This window comes from Nematolebias whitei, chromosome 11, assembly GCF_014905685.2.
Source record: "Nematolebias whitei isolate Nwh7 chromosome 11, NemWhi1, whole genome shotgun sequence".
NCBI classification, from domain to species: Eukaryota; Metazoa; Chordata; class Actinopteri; order Cyprinodontiformes; family Rivulidae; genus Nematolebias; species Nematolebias whitei.
In genome coordinates this window covers 14273691-14298792 of record NC_056508.1, presented here as the reverse complement: position 1 = coordinate 14298792, position 25102 = coordinate 14273691, and the positions used below count along the sequence as shown (strand labels likewise).

The following is a 25102-nucleotide window of genomic DNA, read 5'->3' as shown; positions in this document are numbered from 1 at the left end:
TCCTCTGGACATGTCCAAGCCACTGTCCTTCCTCTGGACATGTCCAAACCACTGTCCCTCCTCTGGACATGTCCAAACCACTGTCCCTCCTCTGGACATGTCCAAACCACTGTCCCTCCTCTAGACATCCACTGTCCCTCCTCTAGACATGTCCAAGCCACTGTCCTTCCTCTGGACATGTCCAAACCATTGTCCCTCCTCTGGACATGTCCAAACCATCTCAGTCTGGTCTCTCTAACTTTATCTCCCAGTTGTTCAACCTGTGCTGTACCTCTGATGATCTCATTCCTAATCTTATCCATCCTTGTCACTCCTAAGGAGAACCTCAACATCTTCATTTCTGCCACTTCCAGTTCTTTCTCTTGTCTTTTTGTCCATGTCTCTGTCTCCAGACCATACAACATAGCTGCTCTCACCACTGTCTTGTAAACTTTTCCTTTGACCTTTGCTGACACCTTTTGTCACAAATCACACCAGAAACTTTTCTCCATCCACTCCATCCTGCCTGGACTCTCTTCTTCACCTCTTTACCACACTCCCCTTTTCCTGGACAGTGGACTCCAAGTACTTGAAGTCCTGCACCTTTATGTCCTCTGCTCCTTGTAGCCTCACTGTTCCACCTCCTCCCTCTCATTCACACACGTACTCTGTCTTACTACGACTGACTTTCATTCTTCTTCTTTCAAGTGCATACCTCCACCTCTCCAAGTTCTCCAACACACATATTGTTCTAAAAAAAATAATTAAAAAAAGCACCTGCATGAGTCACAATCTACAATCTTGTTTGTAACAAGACCATGGCTGCACTTTGGCCTAAAAGACTTCCTCTTTACTTGTGTTTTATGTTTTTATGAGCATCTTGTTATTGCTGCAGCATTCCCACGGTGATGGTTTCAGTAAATCTAATTCATACGTCTATAAAAGCCACTCACGGGGCTGTTATTATCAATGTCAGTGCAGTGAAGCATATTGTTACAATTGCCACCATTAATATTTTGTTTCTGTTGCAATTTTTCATCCTCTGCTTCTCCTGGTTCTGTATAAAAAGTACAATGTTACACATCAAGACATGCAGCTCAGAGTGGAATGATGACTTTTGGAAGCAGTACATCAAATTAGCAAAAATCTGTAGAAAATGTCTAGAGAAACTGGCAAGTAAATAAAAATACTTGTTTTTGAGCTCTGTATCATAACTAACAGTAGTTAAAATGGGTTTAAAGTTTGAAAGTGTCACAGCTAGTTGGACTTTACATGACTGCACTGACATTTTGTTATCTTTATGGTTTTTACACAACCATTTTGATTCTTAAAGATTTGATGACGACATGGTCAACTCAGAAGGTGATGATGTCACAGTTACTTAGAGCTGGGGTATCTCACTGAGCTGCAACTGTTAGAAGAATGGATTAAATAAAAAAAAACACTTAAAACTGTAAGAAATGATGTGAATGTTCTGTCGCTGTCTCACTGAACTCAGAGTGTTTGCAACCAGCTGACCATTCTGTAGCCGTGTTTCACTTTTATAGCAGCTTATATTTGTGTGCACGGCTTGTAAAGACGCCCAAGCAAAATTCACATGGGTTTTAGACGGGTGGGGATGCATTCAGTGACTTTGTGACTATTTCAAGAGAAAAGTCAACTCATAATTTTTTTTAACAACATCAAAACTTAAGCAAAGGAAAGAACTGCACCAGGGGTTGAACGACTACATATTTTTCAAAGTCGACTCCAACATGATTAAAGTTGAGTCGACTAGTCGATGTGACGTCGTTGGAACTCAAGACGCCATATCATATTCACAAAAAGTAATTTAGTATTTACAAATAAAAGAACAACAAAACATCCGGAGCATATATTTATGCTCCTACCATTTATCATACTGCAAATAAGTCACAGAAAAACCAAAACTATTATTAAGCTACAAAAGTTAGTTTTATTTAATTTAATATATATATTATATTTTATATATTATATTATATTATATTTTATAGGGGCGGCTGTGGCTGAGTGGTTAGAGCAGTCGTCCTCCAATGCGAGAGTTGGGGGTTCAAATCCACCGGCAGTCACATGCTGAAGTGTCCCTGGGCAAGACACTGAACCCCTCGTTGCCTCTGATGTGTGTCCCATCAGTGTATGAATGTGATAAAGCTCTGATTAGTCTCTTTAGAATGATTTGTTTAATTATTTTTGTAGAGATCTAGTAGAGTGCTGTATGAATGAGTAAATGAGGACACAGGTTGTTGTGTAAAGTGCTTTGAGTATCTTGAAATAAGATAGAAAGGAGCTATATAAGTACAGTCCATTTACCATTTACCATTTATTCCACTAAATAAAATAAACCACCGTGGCGCTGGTGGATTCTCCAATGGCGGTGGTACGCCCCCGTTTTTATTTTATTTAGTGGATTAAGTAAAATAAAAACAGGGGTGCGGTGATGAGCGCCGGACAGTGGCATGACATGTGACACAGTCACGTTACTGTGACTAGTCAACGCGAAATTAAAAAACCTTGTGAGATACCGTAGAATCGACTAGTCGACTCAACCCCTGCCCCTCTAATGCTCAAGTGAGTGGTAGCGTGGTCTCAAATGGTCTGAAGCAGGCTCTGAAGAAGCGATCATTGCCATCTTAGAAAGTTTCTTTTACACACGTGTAAAGTATAAAACCCACTGGAAACTGTGTAAGAAGCAAAGCATTACGGAGACTCCCTCATAAAAGCTTTTGACTAGTCAGTAAGATGTCATTCGAATTTAAAGCTCAGACTTTTTTTTGGTTCAAACAAGAAGGTCTAATCTAGTCATATTTTCTTCAATATCCACTGTAGACACATAAAACCTGACATTTATGATGACTAGACACTTCTGTCACCTTCAGGTTAGGAATGGTTTCAATAAAACTTGTAGTTTCCTCTCACTCACTATTTTTTAAGGATTACAATCTACTCTGCATTTCTGCCTATCTTTGTAAGAACTCTGTCAAGGAGTGACAGTAACAGGTGTGTGGTTACCATGGTGACCATAATGAGCATCACACTCTTTAAATTTCTTCAGGGAACTGTGGTTACCACAGACTTTTGTTGTAGCAACACTTTCAGTTTGTTTCCTGTTTGTTTGAGTGAATAACATAAAAAAGACAAAAAAGGATAAATGTACAACAGATTCACGTTGCACACAGACACACAGCGTAGCTGACTGTGTGGATCAGGAAGTTGTGATGTCTTTATCGCTGATAAACATCTGTGTCCCTGCGTCTCCTGCAGACTTTGTGGCATGTTTCTTTAGCCTGCAGTGCAGCTACATCACATGTTGTTGCTCTGAACAGCAGATTATTATAACGTATTCATGGAAAATGTCATATTTCTCTCTTGAATGGGGGAGCATATTTAAAAAAAGAACAGAATGTTGCCTGGTTAAGCTTTTGTGATTAAAGGGTTTTAGACTGAGCCACTCATGCATTGAACATGTTTTAATCAGCGTTGATTCAAACAAAAGAATCTATTTAAATCAGAAGAGAGCAAAATATGTGGACGAACAAGTGTTCTTCCAGGTCTGTGGTAAGAAAGAGCCTGAAGCCTCTTGATCATATGTGAGGTATAATAATAATAATAATAATGTCATCACAATGTCAGCACTGTATGTTTCCATACAATGGCGAAATTAGTCTCTGCATTTAACCCATCCACCACCAGGTGGTGCAGTGGGCAGCTATTGAAAGCGCCCGGGGGACATTTTTGGGAATTAGACGTGCTGCCCAGAGACGCCACGTGATGTGCAGTGACTGGGGATCGAACCTGGGATTCTCGGGTCCCAAGCCGGCTGCCCTGCCTCTACACCATCTCGGCCCCATGTATTCAGTTCTGTGTTGTGTCAGTGTCTCAGTGCTGGTATGAAGGAGTGAGCGCGACAGGAGGACCGCTGCTGCACTTATTAAACCTCAGGAGTAATGAACTGGACTTACTGGTGACATGCAGGGATCAACAGAGACACATGACAGCTCTCAGCAAGGAAAAATAAACTAAACCTACAAGAGCACAGAATGTCATGATTTCAGCTCCCTGCCTCCTCTGCTCTTTGCCACCTGCAAGTGCTCTTGGCCACGCCCACTTCTCCACCCTACATGGAAACCAGCTGATCAGCTGCATTAGGAATCTTATCCTGCAGTGTGGGTTGCACAAAAGTGGAGGAGGAAGCTTTTTCTGCAGCTCTGGGCTGCACAAAAGTGCAGCTGGTGCTAAATAATTTTAAATAATTTATTTTAAATAAAAATTCCATGCCAATCATGCAGCTCATCCATCAATCAGTCAGTTGTGTGTAATCCACCCATCCATCCATTTTCTTTACCCGCTTATTCCATTTTGGGTCACGGGGGTCGCCGGTGCCCATGTCCAGCAATCACTGTGCGAGGGGCGGGGTACACCCTGGACAGGTCTCCAGTCCATCACAGGGACACATAGAGACAAACGAGACAAACAACCATTCTCTCTCTCACTCACACCTAGGGACAATTTAGAGTTACCAATCAGCCTAACATGCATGTTTTTGGTCTGTGGGAGGAAACTGGAGCACCCGGAGAAAACCCACGCATGCACAGAGAGAACATGCAAACTCCACCCAGAAAGGCCCCTGGACCAGGGTTTGAACCAGGGACCTGCTCGCTGAGAGGCAGCAGCTCTACCAGTTGCACCACCGTGCTGCCCAGATGTGTGTAATGTCCAATCTTATTTTGAAAAACTGCTATAGAGCAAGTCTGCGCTAAACGAACTGCAAAGTAGTGAAGGACTACTGTATCTCATAAAATCCTGGATTTATTTTAATGAAGCTGCACATCTACACCTGATTAACATAAGGAGTTAACCCAATTCAAGATGGCCGCCGCAGCTACTTGACATTAGCCAACTTTAGTTTTAACACAGACACTTGTGATGGTCACTAAGTGTCATTGTAATAATATAATTTGAGCTCTAGATGTAACTGCACGCAATCATATTTATGAGGTTTGACCAAATCTTTTGACTATTTTAACAAAAAAATCATTTTAGTTTTAAACTGGCATGAAGGTGATGGGCGATCTGCATTCCTTCAAGGACTGCTAGGCCTTGATTATGATTTAAAGTTCATCGGAGGGTTAAATGTTTCAATAATGTAATCTTGAAAAACTAGTTCCTGGTATGTGTGTGTGGAGGTTAAGTAATTTATTGTTCAGTGACCTAAATAGGCACAAACAAAAGGTGTCAGGCATCAAACTGAAAAAGGTCCTATTAGTCACTGCTAATGTGAGAGAAATGAAAGAGCAAGAAGAGTAGAGGTCATAGAAACTATGGACCAGGAAGTGAGAGAGATTAGTGAGGGTGAAGTCCGAAAAGCTCTGAAAAGAATGAAGAAGGGGAAGGCAGTAGGACCTGAAGACCAGTGGAGGTTTGGAAATGTCTTGAAGAGATGGCAGTGAGGTTTTTAACTCAAATATTCAATGGCATATTTGAGGGTGAGAAAATTCCTGAGGAATGGAGAAGAAGTGTGCTGGTGTCCATTTTTAAGAACAAGGGTGATGTACAGAGTTGTAGCAATTACAGAAAAATCAAGTTGATGAGTCACACAATGAAGATCTGGGAGAGAGTCGTGGAAGCTACACTTAGATGAGAAGTGACTATTTGTGAGCAGCAGTTTGGTTTCATCTCAAGAAAGATCAGCACATGTGCCTTCTTTGCTTTGAGGATGATGATGGAGAAGTACAGAGAGGGTCAGAAAGAACTCCACTGTGTTTTTTGTGGATTTAGAAAAAGCACATGACAGAGTGCTGAGGGAGGAGGTGTGGCATTGTATGAGGAAATCTGGAGTGGCAGAAAAGTATGTTAGACTGGTACAGGACATTATGAGGACAGCAGGACATTATGAGGACAGCAGGACAGTGGTGAGATGTGCTGTAGGAGTGACAGATAGCTTCAAGGTGGAGGTGGGATTGCATCAAGGATCGACTCTGAGCCCCTTCTTGACTAACAGATGAGGTCAGGCAGGAATCAACATGGACTACAATGTTTGCAGATTACATTGTGATCTGTGGTGAGAACAGGGAACGGGTGGAAGAGAACTTGGAGAGGTGGAGGTATGCACTTGAAAGAAGAGGAATGAAAGTCAGACATAGTAAGACAGAGTCCATGTGTGAATGAGAGGGAGAAGGTGGAACAGTGAGGCTACAAGGAGCAGAGGTCACAAAGGTGCAGGACTTCAAGTACTTGGGGTCCACTGTCCAGGAAAATGGGGAGTGTGGTAAAGAGGTGAAGAAGAGAGTCCAGGCAGGATGGAGTGGATGGAGAAAAGTTTCAGGAGTGATTTGTGAGAAAAGGGTGTCAGCAAAGGTCAAAGGAAAAGTTTACAAGACAGTGGTGAGACCAGCTATGTTGTATGGTCTGGAGACAGAGACATGGACAAAAAGACAGGAGACAGAACTGGAAGTGGCAGAAATGAAGATGTTGAGGTTCTCCTTAGGAGTGACAAGAATGGATAAGATTAGGAATGAGATCATCAGAGGTACAGCACAGGTTGAACAACTGGGAGATAAAGTTAGAGACCAGACTGAGATAGTTTGGGCATGTCCAGAGAAGGGACAGTGGCTTGGACAGGTCCAGAGGAGGGACAGTGGGTATATTGGTAGAAGGACGTTAGAAATGCAGCTTCCAGAAACAAGACAAACAGAAGGCATATGGATGCAGTTAGAGAGGACATGAAGGTAGTTGGAGTGAGGACAGAGGATGCAGAGGACAGAGATGGAGGAGGATGACTTGTTGTGGAGACCCCTGAAGAGGGAAAAGATGAAAGAAGAAGTCACTGATAATGTAATGCAACAAAAGTTTGCAGGTAAATACAAAACAAGGATAAAGTCTGGAGACCTGCAGTTGTCTTTGGCTCGCTGATACTAAAAGACATCAAGTAAATTTAGAAGCGGTGGTTTCGGAGCCTGCTCCTTGTCTTCCTGCGACCTGAAAACAAAGACCTCCACTTTGTGCATTCTTCTCCACACCCCTCTGTAAACGGAGCGGTGGAGCTGCAGGGAAGGTGAACAATGAACAATACGCTATTAATAACCTGAGTTTAAGGAGAAAACTCTGAGCTTTGTTGCCTTCCTGTGTCCTGCTCTGAAGCTGCTTCGATGCTGTAGTTCTGGTTTGGAGCACATGTCGTCTGAGAGGCAGTGGAAACTAGCCAGGCTGTAGACCTCCATCTCAACTAAACCCTGAGCTGAGACAAAACACATGAACATGACCAGAACAACACACTTCAATTATGTTTAACACTCCAGCAGTAGACCAACTCTAACCCACATCATGGTACTAATGGTCTGATCTGCCTCACAACTCAGGAGTATTTTCACTTCATGCTTTCAATCTATTCAAAAAAATAACTCGTCACTCAGCTTCACATCATTCAGGTTAAAGTACCAGACGAATAAAAGAGTACTGACGGTAGAATTTTGAGAATGTGCCTAAAAAACATTGAAAATACTAAAAAGTTTCCACAGAAATTTTGAAGGCTACTGTTTAAAATTCCAACATCAACTTTGTAATTTTCTAAGAGATACTAAAAAAAAATACATTTGATGTATAAGAAGTGTAAAGAAATTCAAGATAAAAGATTTTTTTAAACTGCTGTCAGTGGCTGATTAGGGTCGCCATGGTAACCGCACACCTGTCACTCCCTGACAGCACAGCCTCAGACAGTCAGTGTGATAAAAGTAAAAGTTTTAAAATTATTTAATTGTGATCGACAGAAGAGGCTGACATTTATGAATGTGCATTTTCACATTTCAGTAGTGTTTTATGTAGATATTATAAGTTAATATAAATATTTACTTTCAGTTCTGAAGACAATATTTTGAGGTGAATATTGTTTTGAAGTCTGTGAAACGTGTGTGTGTGTTCTATGCATCCCGAGGAGGTTTGAGAGAAAACTACAAGTCATACAGCAGAGAGAAACATCTGGCTGACAGAGGTGGAAACGCTTGACGTATAATTTGTTTATGAACTAAAACAGGAAGAAGAGTTGGCAACAAATGTGGAGAGTACAGATGAAAAGTTAAGAGTGGGTGACATCATCATGAGTGATCTCAAATCATCTCCAAAAGCATCAAATTAAAACATATGAAGTTCTCTGATCCGTTTAAACCTTGAATAATGTTTCTAAAGTCCGTCTGAGCTGCGAGGTCTTCTCACCTGTTTGGACAAAATATTTTGCTAAGTAGAAATTTATTTCAGGTTTTGTTGTTTATTTTGTCCACAGTGTGAACTACACTGCTACCAAAGGTCAAAGGTCATGCTATGTTATTCCTCCTCAAGCTGCACTTTCTAATGCATAACTTTTATTTGATTATTTTAGTGTTTCAAAGCTGCACAGTGTGAAAACAGACAAAAAGAATGTTGTTTAATTTAATGTAAAACTGATAATAATGGGCTGCCAATGATCCCAGATTTCCTTGGACAAATGTTTATTGCAAATTATTATGCTTCTTAAGATTCATGTTTTTTCAGAAAAATAGAAAGTAACTAAAAATACTTGAACATTTTGAACAATCTGAGTTCAGATTAATAATCCACACTTTAAAATAAAGCGACATCCCCTCAGATTGAAGTCTATCTTACATGTTTTTTGTCTCAGACTCGCAGACTTGTTTCAGGACTTGTGACTCGCAGACTCAAAGACTCGGATGTTTGAGTCTCCAGGTCCTGAAATATCTCGAAGCAGATTCAGTTTGTGCAGCTTCAACTGAACCATCATCACCTGTTCGTTTCTTTTTTAAAGACTAAAGTTCACCGTGAGAACTGTTGAAAGGCAGCAGAGCCTACCCAGCTGATGCCCCGCACGGTCTGCGTGTGCACTGCGTGGCGGTGCGGGAACACTTGGTAGTTGTGGCTCCGGAACAGATGCATCTTGTCTCACATGAAAACAACCGACCAACAAGTTTCCCAGTCGGAGGATCTGCGCGCGTGCTCGGCATGTCCACGCAATGTTCCTACAGTTCTTCCTCCCCACGCCAAAGTGCGCATCGTGTCCGCACGAGCTCAACCGAGAGTCCACATCCACAAACCTCCACACCTCAGAGCTCTGAGTCTGAGAGGAAGCTGCTGCCAAGGAATGCTGCCTGCCCCGCGCGGCACAGGCGCACTGTGGAGCCGAGCTGCGTGCACGCGCGCGCACCAAGAACTAGATCAAAGGCAGAGCGAGAGAGAGAGAGAGAGAGTCAGAGAAGGAGGGAGAGAGAGACAGAGAGAGAGAGAGAGAGAGAGACAGAGAGTCAGAGAAGGAGGGAGAGAGAGACAGAGAGAGAGAGAGAGAGAGGAAGAGAGAGAGAGAGACAGAGAAGGAGGGAGAGAGAGACAGAGAGAGAGAGAGAGAGAGAGAGGAAGAGAGAGAGAGGGGAAGAGAGAGACAGAGAGAGAGAGAGAGACAGAGAGTCAGAGAAGGAGGGAGAGAGAGACAGAGAGAGAGGGAGGGAGAGAGAGAGAGAGGAGCCTTCCAGGCTCATTATCAGTGAAGAATTGATCCATGATGTATTTGAGTTGTAAATGTGTGCAGGTGTGTAATAAATAACCTTTATCTCAAAGTGACACCAGGGACAAGATAAAACTCACCTGGCACATGTTCCTTCAATGACTGCATGTCACCCGCTGCTTTCAGACAGTTTGATCGTCCACTGAATATTCACGAACGTTTAGATGAAAAATGTATGATCAGTCTCGTGTCATGACACATCACGCACAACCAAAAGACTCTCAGCTACTACCACAGATCTGGGACTGACTGATTTCATCTTTGTGCTTTCTACAATCACTCTGCTGTGGCAGCCATCTTGTCTTGGGCTGGCCCTGAAAGCTCAAGAGTTTTAGAGGGTCATTCAATGATTATTTCTAAAAGTTTGATTAAAGGTGGTCCAGTGGTTAATGAGATATTTTGCTAACAGACATCAACAAAGCTCGTGTGATGAAGCCTTCTGGATGGAAGGTGAAATGTTTCAGCACACAAAAAAAGAAACTGTCCGATGACCTGACTGAAAATTTTTGGATTGCTAACAGACAATTTACTCCAACTCCTTCATGTCATAATGTGTGTTTTCTGTTAATTATTTAGTTTCTTTTCATTCCCTCTGTGTTTGTTTTGAGATCTTTTGTGTGTTACTCGTCATCTGTTCAGTGTTTCTCTCCTGCTGCAGTCAGCAGGCTCCTCCCACTCTCACCTGCAGCCGTCAGGGTGATAATGATCCATTGTTAGGCTGATGGTCCTTCTTGATCATGTGATCAGCTGGTTTTGGTTGTCAGCAGCAAACTGGTTGATCCACTCTGAGAAGGTGCTATTTAAGAGACTGAGCTGAAAACAGCTCCTCAGACTGAAGAAGTCTTTCGGATGAAAGACGAAACATTTCTACAATTTTTTTGTTTGGTTCTCTGTACATTCAAAAAACAAAACAAGATTTAACTTTTTTAGATATCTCACTTTGACTGGCATCATATTCTGTTAACTGATGACGTGAACTCCGCTTGGAACTATTTCCATAATAATTTCATTTATTTCCTGAACTTACATGCTCCTTTTCGTCAGTTCAGAATAAAGGGACGAGACAGCCCCTGGTTTACTCCAGAGCTAGCTGACCTCCTGCACAGGAGAGATCATCTTTGGGCTGCAGCGAGAAAATCTGACTCAGACACTGATTGGTTGAGTTTTCGACAGATGAGGAATAAATGCACAACTGCTGTCAAAGCAGCAAAACACAACTATTTCTTATCTCAGACCTCCAAAAATCTAAATGACCCTAACAGATTCTGGAAAACCATCAAATCTCTCTCAGGCACCCCCCAATCATCTGACCTCCCATCACAACTTCTCGTTAACTCTGTTCCTTTGTCAAATAAGCACGAGATCCTGAACTGTTTCAACAAACATTTTGTTGCTTCTAGTTCTTTATTTGACACAGTTACTAACAAAAAATCAGCCACTTCACTTAATAACCAAACTTCTACAAATCAAATCCCTCCTACAAGTCAATCCTCAGTTAATCACACCTTCTCTTTTTCTCCATTCTCAGTCAGTGAGGTCAATAAACTGTTAAAAGACCTTGACCCTAAAAAATCTGCAGGTCCTGATGAACTTCCACCTTATTTCTTAAGGCTGGCTGCTCATATCATCACAGTCCCTGTGACCCACATCTTCAATCTCTCCATAAGACAAAACTCCATCCCAGACACTTAGAAAACAGCCTTTGTTCTTCCTTTGCTGAAGGGAGGAGACCCCACCTCACTGAACAACTATGGACCAATCTCTAAACTCTGCATTTTAGCCAAGGTTCTAGAAAAACTGATAAACTCTCAAATCAAAAATGACCTGGACTCATTTAACATCTTACCTCCACATCAATCTGGTTTCAGGAAACAACACAGCACAACCACTGCATCACTGAAGGTTCTTAATGATGTTGTTGAAGCACTGGATGCTAAGGATTATTGTGCTGCACTTTTCTTAGACCTGTCTAAAGCTTTTGACACTGTGGATCAGAACATCTTGTGTCATAAACTCTCAGAAATTGGTTTCTCAGATCACACCATTGGTTGGTTCTCTAACTATCTTTCAGACCGGAGGCAATGTGTTCAACAAAATGGTACTTCCTCCAGTTACTTAACAGTCAATAATGGTGTACCACAAGGCTCAGTCTTACGACCCACCTTCTTTACAATCTACATACATAATGTAGGTCAGAGCATCCTTGACGCATCCATACATTTCTATGCTGATGACACAGTTGTTTATTGTCAAGCTAAAACTGTTGCTAAGGCTTTCCAGCTTATGCAATCTGCATTTTACATCATCCAGTCAGATTTGTTCCATCTCAAACTTGTCCTAAATGCTGATAAAACCAAAGGGATGCTTTTTTCAAACAGGAAGTCGGTCCCAGCAGTTCTTCCTCCGATTTTGTCCTCAAATGGTGTACCCATTGAGTTTGTTGATTCCTATAAATATTTGGGTATCTTGGTCGACTCTCATCTCTCTTTTAAGCTCCATGTGGAAAACTTGGTAAAGAAACTGAAAGTGAAACTGGGTTTCTTTTTCAGAAACAGATCCTGTCTAACCCTGAATGCTAGGAAATGCCTTGTATCTGTGACTTTCCTTCCCTCCATTGATTACGGTGACATTATTTACATGAACGCTTCTACAAGAACCCTGCAGATGTTGGATGCTGCAGATGTTGGATGCTGTCTATCACGGTGCACTAAGATTCATAACTGGCTGTGATTATCGTACCCACCACTGCACCCTGTATTCACTGGTTAACTGGTCATCATTAACTTCACGCAGACTCTCCCACTGGTACTTTTCCATCTTTAAATAACTTCTTGGTCTGCTGCCTTCATACATCTCCTCCTACATGTCTCTGCGTGAGTGCAGCTACAGCGTGCGCTCTCAGAACATTATTATCTGCAGTGTTCCCTCAATGAGGACTGAACTTGGCAAAAGGGCCTTCTCCTACTCCGCTCCTGTTTCCTGGAATACCTTACAAAAAGATTTGAAGCTCTCGACCTTGACCTCTCTAAGTGGCTTTAAGAATCTGTTGGACTCCTGGCAGGGACCAATGCAGACATGTTCCTGTTTTTAGTTTTCTACATTTGCCTTAGAATCTAGCTGTTTTTGCTACTTTTTTTGGCCATCTTATTTTAATTTGTAAAAAATAAAAAAATAAAAACATCTGTATGCCTCTTTTATGATTGTCCATTGTTGTCATCATTCTTTGTTGAAATCAGGTCTCTCGTAAATGAGTCCTCCAGGCTCAATGGGATTAATCTGTCTAAATAAAGGTTGAATGAATAAAAATTAGGTATTAACGGTCGGGCATGCGCAGCTGACTAAACGGGGCAGAAGATTTGGAGCTGAGGGGGTGTTTGTCCTTTCATGGCCATACAAAAGCATTTAAACCTTGTTTCTGCCTGCATTCTTCTGCATTACTGACACACGCAGACAGCTCTGACACACGCGTCTGCTTTGGGATCTCACCTGTTTGGGTCATCGGCCGCGCGCGTCAGCTGAGTGCAGCAGCAGAACGAACGTCCATTTGGGTGATGGATCACTTCCTGGCAGTACAGGGTTCGGGTTAGAAATGACAGCTCTACTCCCCAGGTGTCATTGTGTCCCTTTAAATTCCTTGTCACCTTGTTTGCTCCCTGTCGGTGGATTGTGCTCCCCAGCCTTCATGCTGTGTTTCCTTCATGGTTGTTTAGTAAGTTTTGCGCCTCATCAGCTTTTGTTTTGAGTTCTTGTTAACAAATAAGTTCTCTTTATTTTTGCCCCCGAGTTGCTCCTAGTTTGTTTGCACCCTAACAGTTTATAGCTTGATATACAAACATTTTATACAAAGATCTTGTGAAAACTGTCAGCTCTCATAATATGTGCTGGGGATCAGTCTCAGCTACTACCACACCAGTTTTTTTGGTCAAAATCTAAAAAATAAACCGAGTGAGTCATTTTAATGTTTATTTTAAACTGAGCTGGCAGCATCAGCATGAATGGAGCCAACTCCAAAAGTTAATCAGGTGTAGATGTGGATCCAATGCTTGCTTCAAGTCAGTTCATGAGATATTTTGCTAACAGACCGATGTACAAACACAGATAGAGTCAGTGCTGCAGTAATGAGAGGTCTGGTCCAATAGGGATGTTCATGCAGCTTATTCTGGGACTGTGAGCCACTCCCGGACATCTTAAGTCAGAGGACTGAAGGGATGCACGGTGTTTCGCACGTGCACACACTGGAGTTTAGTTTGCACAGATCTGAAACAAGCTGCAGAACTCTGCGCACACACTTATCAGGCGGTCCAGCTGTTGAGCTGGGCCGGGCCTGCAGGAGCAGATAAACAGATCGTGAGCAGAACCGTGTCTCTCAGTAACGAGTGTTTGAGTTTGTCCTGGGTGCAGGTAATAAGGTTATAAAACTCAAAGAGTCCGGCTGAACGGTTCTGTCCTCGTCCCTGTGGAGAGATACGGGTTTAAAGTTGGACCATAAAGGTTCAGGACTTACTTCACCCATCTCGGGCGTGTGCCGTCTTGATGGCGAACACATGAATATGACCAAGTTCTCAAAGGAGAGGACCGCTGGAAGGATTCCTGGAGACAAACACAAACAAAGCAACAAGACAACGTTCAGTGTTAAACTTAGCTGAGAAAGAAAAAGCTCAAGCTGTCGTTGCATTCATTGGGTCAAGCAGATGACAGCTGGACCAGGGAGCTCTTCAGGCTCTGCCAGAAGCTCCAGGACCATGGTCTCTGTCCTGCAGGCCGTTATGCAAGAACTGAGCCCTGCTATTGTTCCAGCACAGAGCTGCCCTTCCTGTTCTGACCTCACACTCAGACAGTTTGCCAAAGTTTTCCACGAGGTACGCACTGACAGAACATCCATTCTGTCCTGCCGTCCATGCGTGGGTCCGAGTGTTCCTTCAGCTGGAAACACGTGGGAGGGCAGAGGGAATCAAACTGCAGCGCCTGCTCACCTCAGCTTTACTTTGTCTTTCTAAAGCCTGTGAGTGATGGTGGCTTAAAAATCCTGCAGAAATAAATAATACTCTTTACATAAAGTCTGTGCGTTCATTTGTCTGTTAGTAAAATAATCTCTGGTCAGATTTTAAGCAAACTAATCACTGGATGAACTTCTACAACTGATTGACTTTTGGAGCCAGCCTAATTAAAGATGGCCGCCACGCCCAATGAAACTGTGCAAGTTGTAAAATGTCTGAAGCTCTGCCAGGTTTACAGAAGTGTTGCAAACATTCGGTGCATCTCCAGCACACGAGGGCTGACCACTTTGAGGCAACTTGCCTTCAAAACGTTGGTGTTACCAGCTGGAGTCAGTTCTGTCTGTCTGTAAGCAAAATATCTCACAACCACTGAATGGATTTTCATAAAACCTTCAGAAAGCCATCACTGGTTGTACGTCTACAACTGGCCACAGCCACCGAACTTTTACAAAGTCTTGCAAACTCAAAAATGTCTCCATCACAGTCAGTTTTTGTGTTGAGTTAAACTGGATGTGGTGGTAGTTGTTTAGAGGAATGTTAGGCCTTTAATTAAGCTTAGTGTTATGGATTTATTTTAAGAAACACTTTAACTTAAAGTTAAACCCACTCCCTGTGAAAACAGGCCTACAGCTCCTTAACTGCAACTGTTACTAGAAAAAAAAAAAAACAGACTTCTTACCCAGTTCAGAGCTTTGTGGAGCCGTAATGACCCACAGTCTGAGTAGAAATAAGGCAGGCAGTAAAATCCAGCCCATCCACAAGAAGCAACAATCAAGTGTGAATATAAAGCTGTGATTAAACTCTGCACGTCTCTGACCCTCAGTTTTTTTTAAAGGGACTCATCAAGTATGTTCACAATGAAGGAATCTGATGTTCCCTCTGATGCTGAGCTCATGGGTTGATAAGACAAGGCTCTGATGGTATCAGACACTGTCTGCACTGATATCTGTGCACGGCAGCGTGTCCGAAATATATAAATGTTTCAAGTGCTCTAACAGAAAAGGTCTGCACGGCTTTAAAGGAGCAAACAAACTTCTGCGAAGCTGATCTGTTTGAGGTGGAGACAATCTGAGGACGAGGTGATGAAAACAGAAGCTGCTGTTCATCAAACTTCACTCTGAAGTTGGGAGTTTTCAAACTAAATGGCTCCCTCTACTGAGATGTCTGTTTTTCAACATGTGCAGACAAAAGATGGAATAACTGGAAGGTAAAAATTAAACATTTGTTTGTCCACTCATATAGGCGATGATTGGACAAAGACATGTAAGAATTTATCCACTGAAAGACTTCATTTATCCATTAGAAGCATAAAGTAGCAACATATAAACTATAAACATATACACTTTGTGACATTTTAGCTGTTTGTAAATCCAAACATTTGAGTTGATTGGACGTCGTTGATTGTGACTGTTAGCATTTATAAAGTTATTACTTTTTAACATATTTAACTTTCTTTACAAGTTTTCCAGTTACAGTAGTCCCTTGTTTATCGCGGGGGATCTGTACCCTGAAGACCCACGATAAGTGAAAAGCCACAAAGTGGGGTGCCGCTTGTAAAGTTACACAGTCAAAAATTAATAGCAACATTTTGGTTTATTTAGTCTTTCATAAGACTTTTTTTTTCACAGTCAGATTTTCACTATGTTATTCATAAATTCATAAATGCCATAGTTCCAAACTAAATATTTAGTTTACAAACTAAATATTTAACTTGCAAGTTAAATACTTAGGTTTGAGCTAAATATTTATTTAGCAAATTAACTATTTTGTTTAAGAATTAAATGTTTAGCTTAGAAAGTAATTGTTTCATTTTGAAAATAAATATTTACCTTGGAAATTAAATACTTAATTTACACCTAAATATTTAATTCACAAACAATATTTAACTTGCAAGTTAAATATTTAGTTTGTAAATTAAACATTTAACTTGAACATAAAAATTTAGTTTGTCAACTAATTATAGCTTGATAACTAAATATTTAATTTACATGCTAAGTATTTAGTTTGTAAACTAAATTTTGAGCTTGTAAATTAAATATTTAGTTTGGAACTATGACATTAGTATGCATAACTTGGTGAAAAACTGACTGGGACAAAAAAGAAAACTTTTTTCTCATGAAAGGCTAAACCAAAATATTGCTGTTAATTTTTGACGGTGTAACTTTACAAACGGCACCCCATACAAAGGAGGAATAGTAGTACAAGTAGTAAGTAGTAGTTTATTTTATTATGTATATAACAAGCAGGTGCTAAGTAACTTATTTTAAATAAACAGTCCGTGCTGATCATGTGGCTCATCAATCAGCCAATTGTGTGTCATGTCCAATATCCATCCATCCATTTTCTTCCGCTTATCCGGGGTCGGGTCGCGGGGGTAGCAGCCTAAGTAGGGAGGCCCAGACTTCCCTCTCCCCAGCCACATGGGCCAGCTCTTCCGGGGGAATCCCGAGCCGTTCCTAGGCCAGCCGAGAAATATAGTCCCTCCAGCGTGTCCTGGGTCTTCCTCTGGGCCTCCTTCCGGTGGGACGGGTCCAGAACACCTCACCAGGGAGGCGTCCAGAAGGCATCCTAAACAGATGCCCAAGCCACCTCAACTGGCTCCTCTCGACGTGGAGAAGCAGCGGCTCTACTCTGAGTCCCTCCCGGATAATTGAGCTTCTCACCCTGTCTCTAAGGGAGAGCCCAGACACCCTGCGGAGAAAACTCATTTCGGCCGCTTGTATCCGAGATCTCATTCTTTTGGTCACAACCCAAAGCTCGTGACCATAGATGAGGGTAGGAATGTAGATTGATCGGTAAATTGAGAGCTTCGCCTTTTGACTCAGCTCTCTCTTCACCATGACAGACCTGTACAGCGTCTGCTTCACTGCAGAAGCTGCACCTATCCGCCTATCGATCTCACACTCCATTTTTCCCTCATTCGTGAACAAGACCCCAAGATACTTGAACTCCTCCACTTGGAGTAGGACCTCCTCCCTGACCCGGAGAGGGCACTCTACCCTTTTTACCGGCTCAAGACCATGGCCTCGGATTTGGAGGAACTGATCTTCATCTCGGCCGTGTTGCATTCGGCTGCGAACCGCTCCAGCGAAAGCTGTAGATCACGATCTGATGAAGCCAATAAGACCACATCATCTGCAAAAAGCAGAGACGCAATCCTAAGGCCACCAAAACGGATCCCCTCAACACCTTGGCTGCACCTAGAAATTCTGTCCATAAAAGTTATGAACAGAATGGGTGACAAAGGGCAACCTTGGCGGAGTCCAACTCTCACTGGGAACAAGCCTGACTTACTGCCGGCGATGCAGACCAGGCTCTGACACCGGTCATACAGGGACCTAACAGCCCATATCAAAGGGCCCGGTACCCCATACTCCCAGAGTACCCCCACAAGGTTCCCCGAGGGACGCGATCGAACGCCTTCTCCAAGTCCACAAAGCACATGTAGACCGGTTGGGCAAACTCCCACGCACCCTCCAGGACCCTGCTGAGAGTGTAGAGCTGGTCCAGTGTTCCACGGCCAGGACGAAAACCGCACTGCTCCTCATGAATCCGAGGTTCGACTATCCGACGGACCCTCCTCTCCAGAACCCCCAAATAGACCTTACCAGGGAGGCTTAAGAGCGTGATTCCCCTGTAGTTGGAACACACTCTACGGTCCCCCTTTTTGAATAGGGGGACCACCACCCCGGGCTGCCAATCCAGGGGAACTTTCCCCGATGTCCACGCAATATTGCAGAGTCGCGTAAGCCAACTTAACCCTACAACATCCAGAGCCTTAAGGAACTCCGGGTGAATCTCATCCACCCCTGGGGCCCTGCCACCGAGGAGCTTTTTAACCACCTCGGTGACCTCAGCACCAGAGATTGGAGGGCCCGACCCAGAGTCCCCAGGCTCCACTTCTTCAGTGGAAGACGTGCCGGTGGGATTGAGGAGGTCTTCAAGGTATTCCACCCACCGACCCACAACATCCCAAGTTGAGGTCAGCAGCACACCACTCCCACTATAAACAGTGTTGGGGGCGTACCGCTTTCACCCCCGAGATGCCGGATGGTGGACCAGAATCGCCTCAAAGCCGTGTTGAAGTCATTCTCCATGGCCTCTCCGAACTCCTCCCATGCCCGAGTTTTTGCCTCAGCGACCACCCGAGCCGCATGTCGCTTGGACTGCCGGTACCCATCAGCTGCTTCCGGGGTCCCACAGGCCAAAAAGGCCTGATAGGACTCCTTCTTCAGCCTGACAGCATCCCTCACCGACAGAGTCCACCATCGGGTTCGAGGGTTGCCACCGCGACAGGCACTGACAACCTTGCGGCCGCAGCTCCGGTAAGCCGCCTCGACAATAGAGGCACGAAACATGGTCCACTCAGACTCAATGTCCCCCACCTCCCTCGGAACATGTTCAAAGTTCTTCCGGAGGTGGGAGTTGAAACTCCGTCTCACAGGAGACTCTGCCAGTGTCCAATATTATTTTGAAAAAACGCGATAGAGCAAGTGCACGATAAATGAACCGTGAAGTAGCAAGGGACTGTATTGAGATCACTCCGCTTCCTTTAAAGACAACATTCTCTTTGAAATCCACCTCAGCACGTTTCCTCTATTTTTGTTCACTTATGACCTTTTTAGCTTCAGTTTTGCCCATTTTAGCTTATAGCTACTGCTTTGCTAACTTTAGCTACAGTTATGTAACCAGGCAAACCTGATTGATATCACAGATTTCTTTCACAAAGGAAGCCTGAAGCAGCCTAACAAGCATGTTCTTTGGGGAGGAAACCCACACAGACATGAGCACGACCACAGGTCAGAACCGAAGACTGAACCCAGGACCTTCTCGCTGCGAGGCAACTGTGGTAACCACTGAGCCATCATGCTGCTAATTTTAGCTTGTTTCCACATTTTGGATATCTTAAGTTTTAAGTAATGTTTTGCTAACTCAAGATTTTAGCTACAGTTTAGCTCATTTTAACTTGAAATTATGTTTTTTACCAATTTTAATTTGTAGCAGTTTTGCTAACTTTAGTATTTAATTCTTCTTCTTGTATTGTTTAATGGTTGGCAGACCAACTGTGAAGGTGCATTACCGCCACCTACTGAGCTGGACTGTGAACAGGACATAAGCAGAAAAAAAACTTAATGCTGTGAAATCAACTTAATAATTCAACTAAATTCTCACCATTAAGTTTGTGTTTTTCAAGAAAAAAAAATTTGATCTTATAATTTACTAACATCACTTCTTAAAATGTTACGAATTGTAAATTTAATATTGATTTTATTTCTTTCTTTTTGGAAATGCCTTCTTTCTGATTCATAACCAGGACATTCCATAAAAACATGCTGAACTGTTTCAGGGAGATTACATTTATTACAAAGTCCCGTTCCATGTTTTCCAATTACCGGTACCTTCATCAAGACCTATATGTCCTATTCTGAAACGAGTAAGTATTGATCCTCTTTCTTCCTGCTTTCCTAGTACCTTTTCTTGAATGTTATACAAGTGTCTTCCTGTATCATTCATGTCCCAATTTTCCTGCCATATTTTCTTAATATATGTATTTATTATCATTTTACATTCATCTTTACTTAATGGAATTTCATGATTGATATTTTTAGACTTTAATGCCTGCTTTGCAAGAATGTCTGCTTCTTCATGGCCTTCCACTCCCACATGTTCTGGAACCCAAACAAAACCTACTGATGTTTCCCTCAAGTCAAGTTTATAAAGAATATGGTAAATCCTGTTAATAATGTCTTTCATTTTTTAGTTATTTGATTTAATGCTTAACAAGGCTGCCATATTGTCAGATGCAATTATATATTTTGACCATTATGTTTTCCAATCCACTCCAACCCATGAGTATTGATAATAATTCTACAGTATAGGCTGACAAGTTATCAGTTGTTCTTTTCTTCGTTTCTTTATGTTGATATGGGAGATAACCTGCTGCTCCTGATTCTGCATCTTTTGATTTGTCTGTAAATAATATAAGTTTATCCAAATATTGCTTATGGAGGAATTGTTGCACTAAGAAGTTTTCCGTGATATGTTTCTCTTTATTTTTGATTAATTTATGCAAAGATAAATCAACAGAATCATTAGTTTTTAGTTACAGTTTGGTTAATTTAAGGCCCTGGGGTCCAATCCTGGCCCTGAAGGGCCACTATCCTGAAAGTTTGACTTATTTCCTGCTGCAACACACCTGAATCAATGTCTTAATTCCTCCATGTTCAAGAAGTTTGTTAATTACCCAGTGATTCAGATCAGGTGTGTTGATGCAGAGAAACTTCTACAGCATGCAGGACAGTGGTCCTGAAGGACCAGCAGGGACCTGGACCACTGGTTTAGGCCTTGAGGTTCAGTTTGGTTAAACTGAGCTTCTAGCTACGTTCAGGTTTTTAGGACTGATGTTGATACATTTTCAGCCTCTTTAACAAGTTTCAGCAAGTTATTCACTCAGTCTTATTAAACTGTGTTCAATCTTTACAGAACATCTAATTTCTCTCATTCAGAGAGTTTGTTGTAAACTTTGTGTCTATTTCTCTCCTTTCTGTGTTTATTTTTGGTGTGTTTCTATTCAGGACCTCTGGGAATGGGAGTGGGATTTCCTGCAACACATCTACACCCATCGCCCACGGAATGTTCTCTGCCAACTGTCTGACACACACACGCACACGCACGCACACACACACACACACACACACGCACACGCGCACATGCACACGCACACACACACCTTTTCCTTCCTTTCTCCTGACCACTCAGCAGCGACAGGGAAACCCAGATTTGATCTTTCTGACCTCCTGCTCAGACGAGGCTGAAAGAGGAGCTGACACGAGCAAAAATATTCAAACGGACTGAGCCACAAACTCCTCCAGCTCCACTTCTGTAATATTTAGCTGCTGTTGCACCATCTCTTGTAAACATTTAACAGATATTGTCAGGTACAAACAGTGAACAGCTTCAACAAACGTCACAACATTTCTCAGAGGGAGTTTGTTGCAGGATTTCAACATGGAAGAAAGTTTCCATGGAAACGTCAAACAGTTTTCTCTGCTCCTCACAGTTATTACAAGATGATGTGATGCAATACAAGTAAAATATATTGTACATCCAAACATATAAAATAATTCTGACAGGACAAGGACACCAGACTGTTCTGATCGATGATGACTCACCCTGACCTGCTCCCTCCAGACCCACCAGCTCAGAGTCTTCAGCTCTTGTTAGGATTATTTTTCCTGCATTTGTCTGAAGATGAGTTTTCAGTTTGGGTTGTCTATGAGAGCTGGGGGGGTGTCAGTGGACATGGCTTCCTGTATCTTTCTGATTGGTCATAAAGCGAGCGCCTCAGGGCATGGGCAGAGTGCAGAGCCACAGTTTACATGTGAGTGTGTGAATTTATCAGCAGCCGTAGAGCGGGGGGCACACTTTATCGTTCCTCACAGCTACAGGTAATCTCAGTGGTGAACCACTGCCTGCTGCAAAGCTGCAAACAACCACAGGAAAGCGCTGAGTTTCACTTTTTCAACCCAGCTTTCAGCTTTATGAATTCTTGCCACACAGACTGAATGTTTCTCAGAGTCATGCATGTCCTCTTTAATTTAAAATCATTTTCTGATGTTCTCTGGTTGGCTGTTTGTAATATTTAAACGTGTGTGTGATCACAAACATAATGTTTGGTCTTTGCATGCCAAGAAGGAAAGAAAGAAAAATAATTTCACTAAAAATGAAACAGTTCAAAATGAATAATCTATGTCATAATAAATGCGCAGCTTGAACATGACCCTAATTAATAAAACAATTTATATATAAAACATTTTTTCAGTATTAATGAGCATTTCTACAACAGATCATTTGGGCTTCAAAGCTCATAACATTTATTTAGTGTGAGAGGATGAAGACACAAAGAATACTTTTTAAAAGGAACATGATGTTGTCAAGAAGAACATAAGTGCAGAAAAACAAGAGTTTCATAAAAACTTTGAAGAAAATGAATTGTCCTGTAATTTTGCTGACAATTTACAAAACGACTCATGGTGTCTTTACATTTATCTTCATATCTTAATATTTGATTTTTATTTAAAAAAATCACTTTATCACAAAAACTGGCCTGATGAAAGAACACAGTTTTTGTTTTTATCGCATACTGCTAAAAGGGAAAAGTAGTGTCAGTTCTTTCTCTCTGTTATAAAGTACCTCCTTTCAAGGATTCAGAGTTCTTTATTTGTATGAAATTGTGTACACGGTCCCAGTTACATCCGACAAAAGTATTAAAATGTAAAAAAAAACAGTAATAAGAGCTAAGATATGAACTAAGAAGAACGCTAATAAAAATACACTAAGCACTAATAGTACAAAAACAATACACCGAACAGCAGCACGAACATGAGTCCGTGTGAGCAGATGAGTACGAATGAACAACAGCAACATGAAGCAGATCAGCAGCAACATGAAACAGATCAGCAGCAACATGAAACAAATCAGCAGCAACATTATGTGATTTTTCACAGTGATTATTCTGGTTAGAGATTCATGAGTCTAACAGCCTCAGGGTAGAAGCTGTTCCTCAGTCTAGTGGTTCTACACTTAATGCTCCTCAACCTCCTTCCTGAGGGGAGCGGGACAGAAAGTGTGTGTGCTGGGTGAATATCTGAAATATCAAGTCACTGCATGTATTTTATTAAAACTTGCAGTAGCCTTAAATTGCATTGTCAATCCAATTGAAAATGAATCTCACAGATCATGAAAATCTAAAAAAAATACACCAAAGTCAGTCAGTTTTTACAAATCTAAATTTTGACATAAAAGTTAGTGTGGTAGTGACTGTATAGATCCCCAAAACATTCCGAGAGGCGAGAGCTAACAGGATGTGCAAATATCTTTGTGTAAAATTTTACTATTTGGAATCAGCTTTTTTGGTCAGTTAGAAAACGATCTCTTGTACAGCTAGGTGGATTTAAATGAAACTTTTAGTAAATGATTATTAGTTGTACATGTACAACTTAATTTTGTAGCGACCACCCAAACAGGACTCCAGTCAGCCATCAGGTGAAAAGGAGGAACCCAGACCCAGACCAGTGGTCATTCCATATGTTGAGGGAGTATCAGAGAAACTGAGACGTTTATTTTCTAAACACAACATCCCAGTGGCTTTTAAACCCCAAAATACATTACGGCAAAGACTGGTTCATCCCAAAGATCCAGTCCCCCGGCACAAACAGAGTAATGTTGTGTATGCTGTTCAGTGTCAGGAGGGCTGTGATCAGTCTTACATCGGGGAAACTAAACAGCCACTGGCCAAAAGGATGGCCCAGCACAGAAGATCAACATCATCAGGCCAGGATTCTGCGGTCTACACTCATCTCCAGGCCAGCGGTCACTCTTTCAAGGATGAAAATGTTCACATCCTGGACAGAGAGGAACGATGGTTTGAGAGAGGAGTAAAGGAGGCCATCTTTGTGAAAAGAAATCGTCCATCATTAAACAGGGGTGGAGGCCTCCGGGTTCAACTGTCCCCCTCTTACAATGCTGTGATTGCTAGTATCACTCAGCCCTCTGTGAATAGTAAACAGCCATCAGTGTGCTAATGATCCATTGTTAGGCTGATGGTCCTTCTTGAGCATGTGATCAGCTGGTTTTGGTTGTCATCAGCAAAACTGGTTGATCCACTCTGAGAAGGTGCTATTTAAGAGACTGAGCTGAACACAGCTCCTCAGACTGAGGAAGTCTTTCAGATGAGAGACGAAACGTTTCTACAATTTTTTTTTTTTATGTCCAGAGGACCAGATTTAACTTTTTTTTAGACGTTTTTATCATGTTAAGTATTAGCAAACAGTAGTGCTCAGTGGTCATCTGGATGGACGAAGGAAAATTTACAAGACAGTGGTGAGAGCAGCTATGTTGTATAGTTTGAGACAGAGACATGGACAAAAAGACAGGAGAAAGAACTGGAAGTGGCAGAAATGAAGATGTTGAGGTTCTCCTAGGTTCGTCCAAAAGCAGCTGGAGTTTTCAACTGTGCTGTGATGTGTTGGGATTAAAATAACCTTGGATGATAAAATAAGTAATGATGAGTGGCTTAATAGGTCAGAATGACTTTTGTAAGACTTGATAATGTAACAGGTTGCTGAGGGGATAATCAGCTAGTGTGCGTCTGATAGATTAGACAGGGACTTCAGAGAGTCTGCAAGGTGTTTATTGGACAAGAATAAAAAACAGGAAATGTCACTGGGTGGAGAAAACAGTCTATAAATGTTGGAAGAACCTTGAGACACGTCAGAATTGTACCGAAGGCCTCTGAATTCAGGTAATATAAAACAATTCTCTCTTGTTCACATATTTTGAAGTCTGTAAGAATAAAGATGTTGTTTAATTCTGACAAACGTGTGTTCCTTCCGAGTAAACGCTCTGGGCAGGGGAGAGGAGTATAGATCTTTGTTTCCCCTTACAGAGATCACTTTGGAGAAAATGTAGCCATAGGAGGAGAAGAAGAACTTACCTTCTCATCTCTGAAATAACAGAAGAAATAAATAATCATTCAGGACCTGTGGCAGCAGCTGCTCTGATTTCT

The 25102-nt window shown here is 42.0% G+C and overlaps 1 protein-coding gene across 1 annotated transcript in view; it reads right to left on the bottom strand.

Annotated features, from left to right (window-relative positions):
• The window catches only part of rapgef3 (Rap guanine nucleotide exchange factor (GEF) 3), a 43016-nt gene extending 34100 nt beyond the window's left edge, over nt 1-8916 (bottom strand). The window contains exon 1 of the mRNA XM_037683808.1: nt 8833-8916. Coding sequence (XP_037539736.1) covers nt 8833-8916 — 84 coding nt within the window. The remainder of the gene's footprint in view (nt 1-8832) is intronic.
• Nucleotides 8917-25102: the final 16186 nt, after the last annotated feature.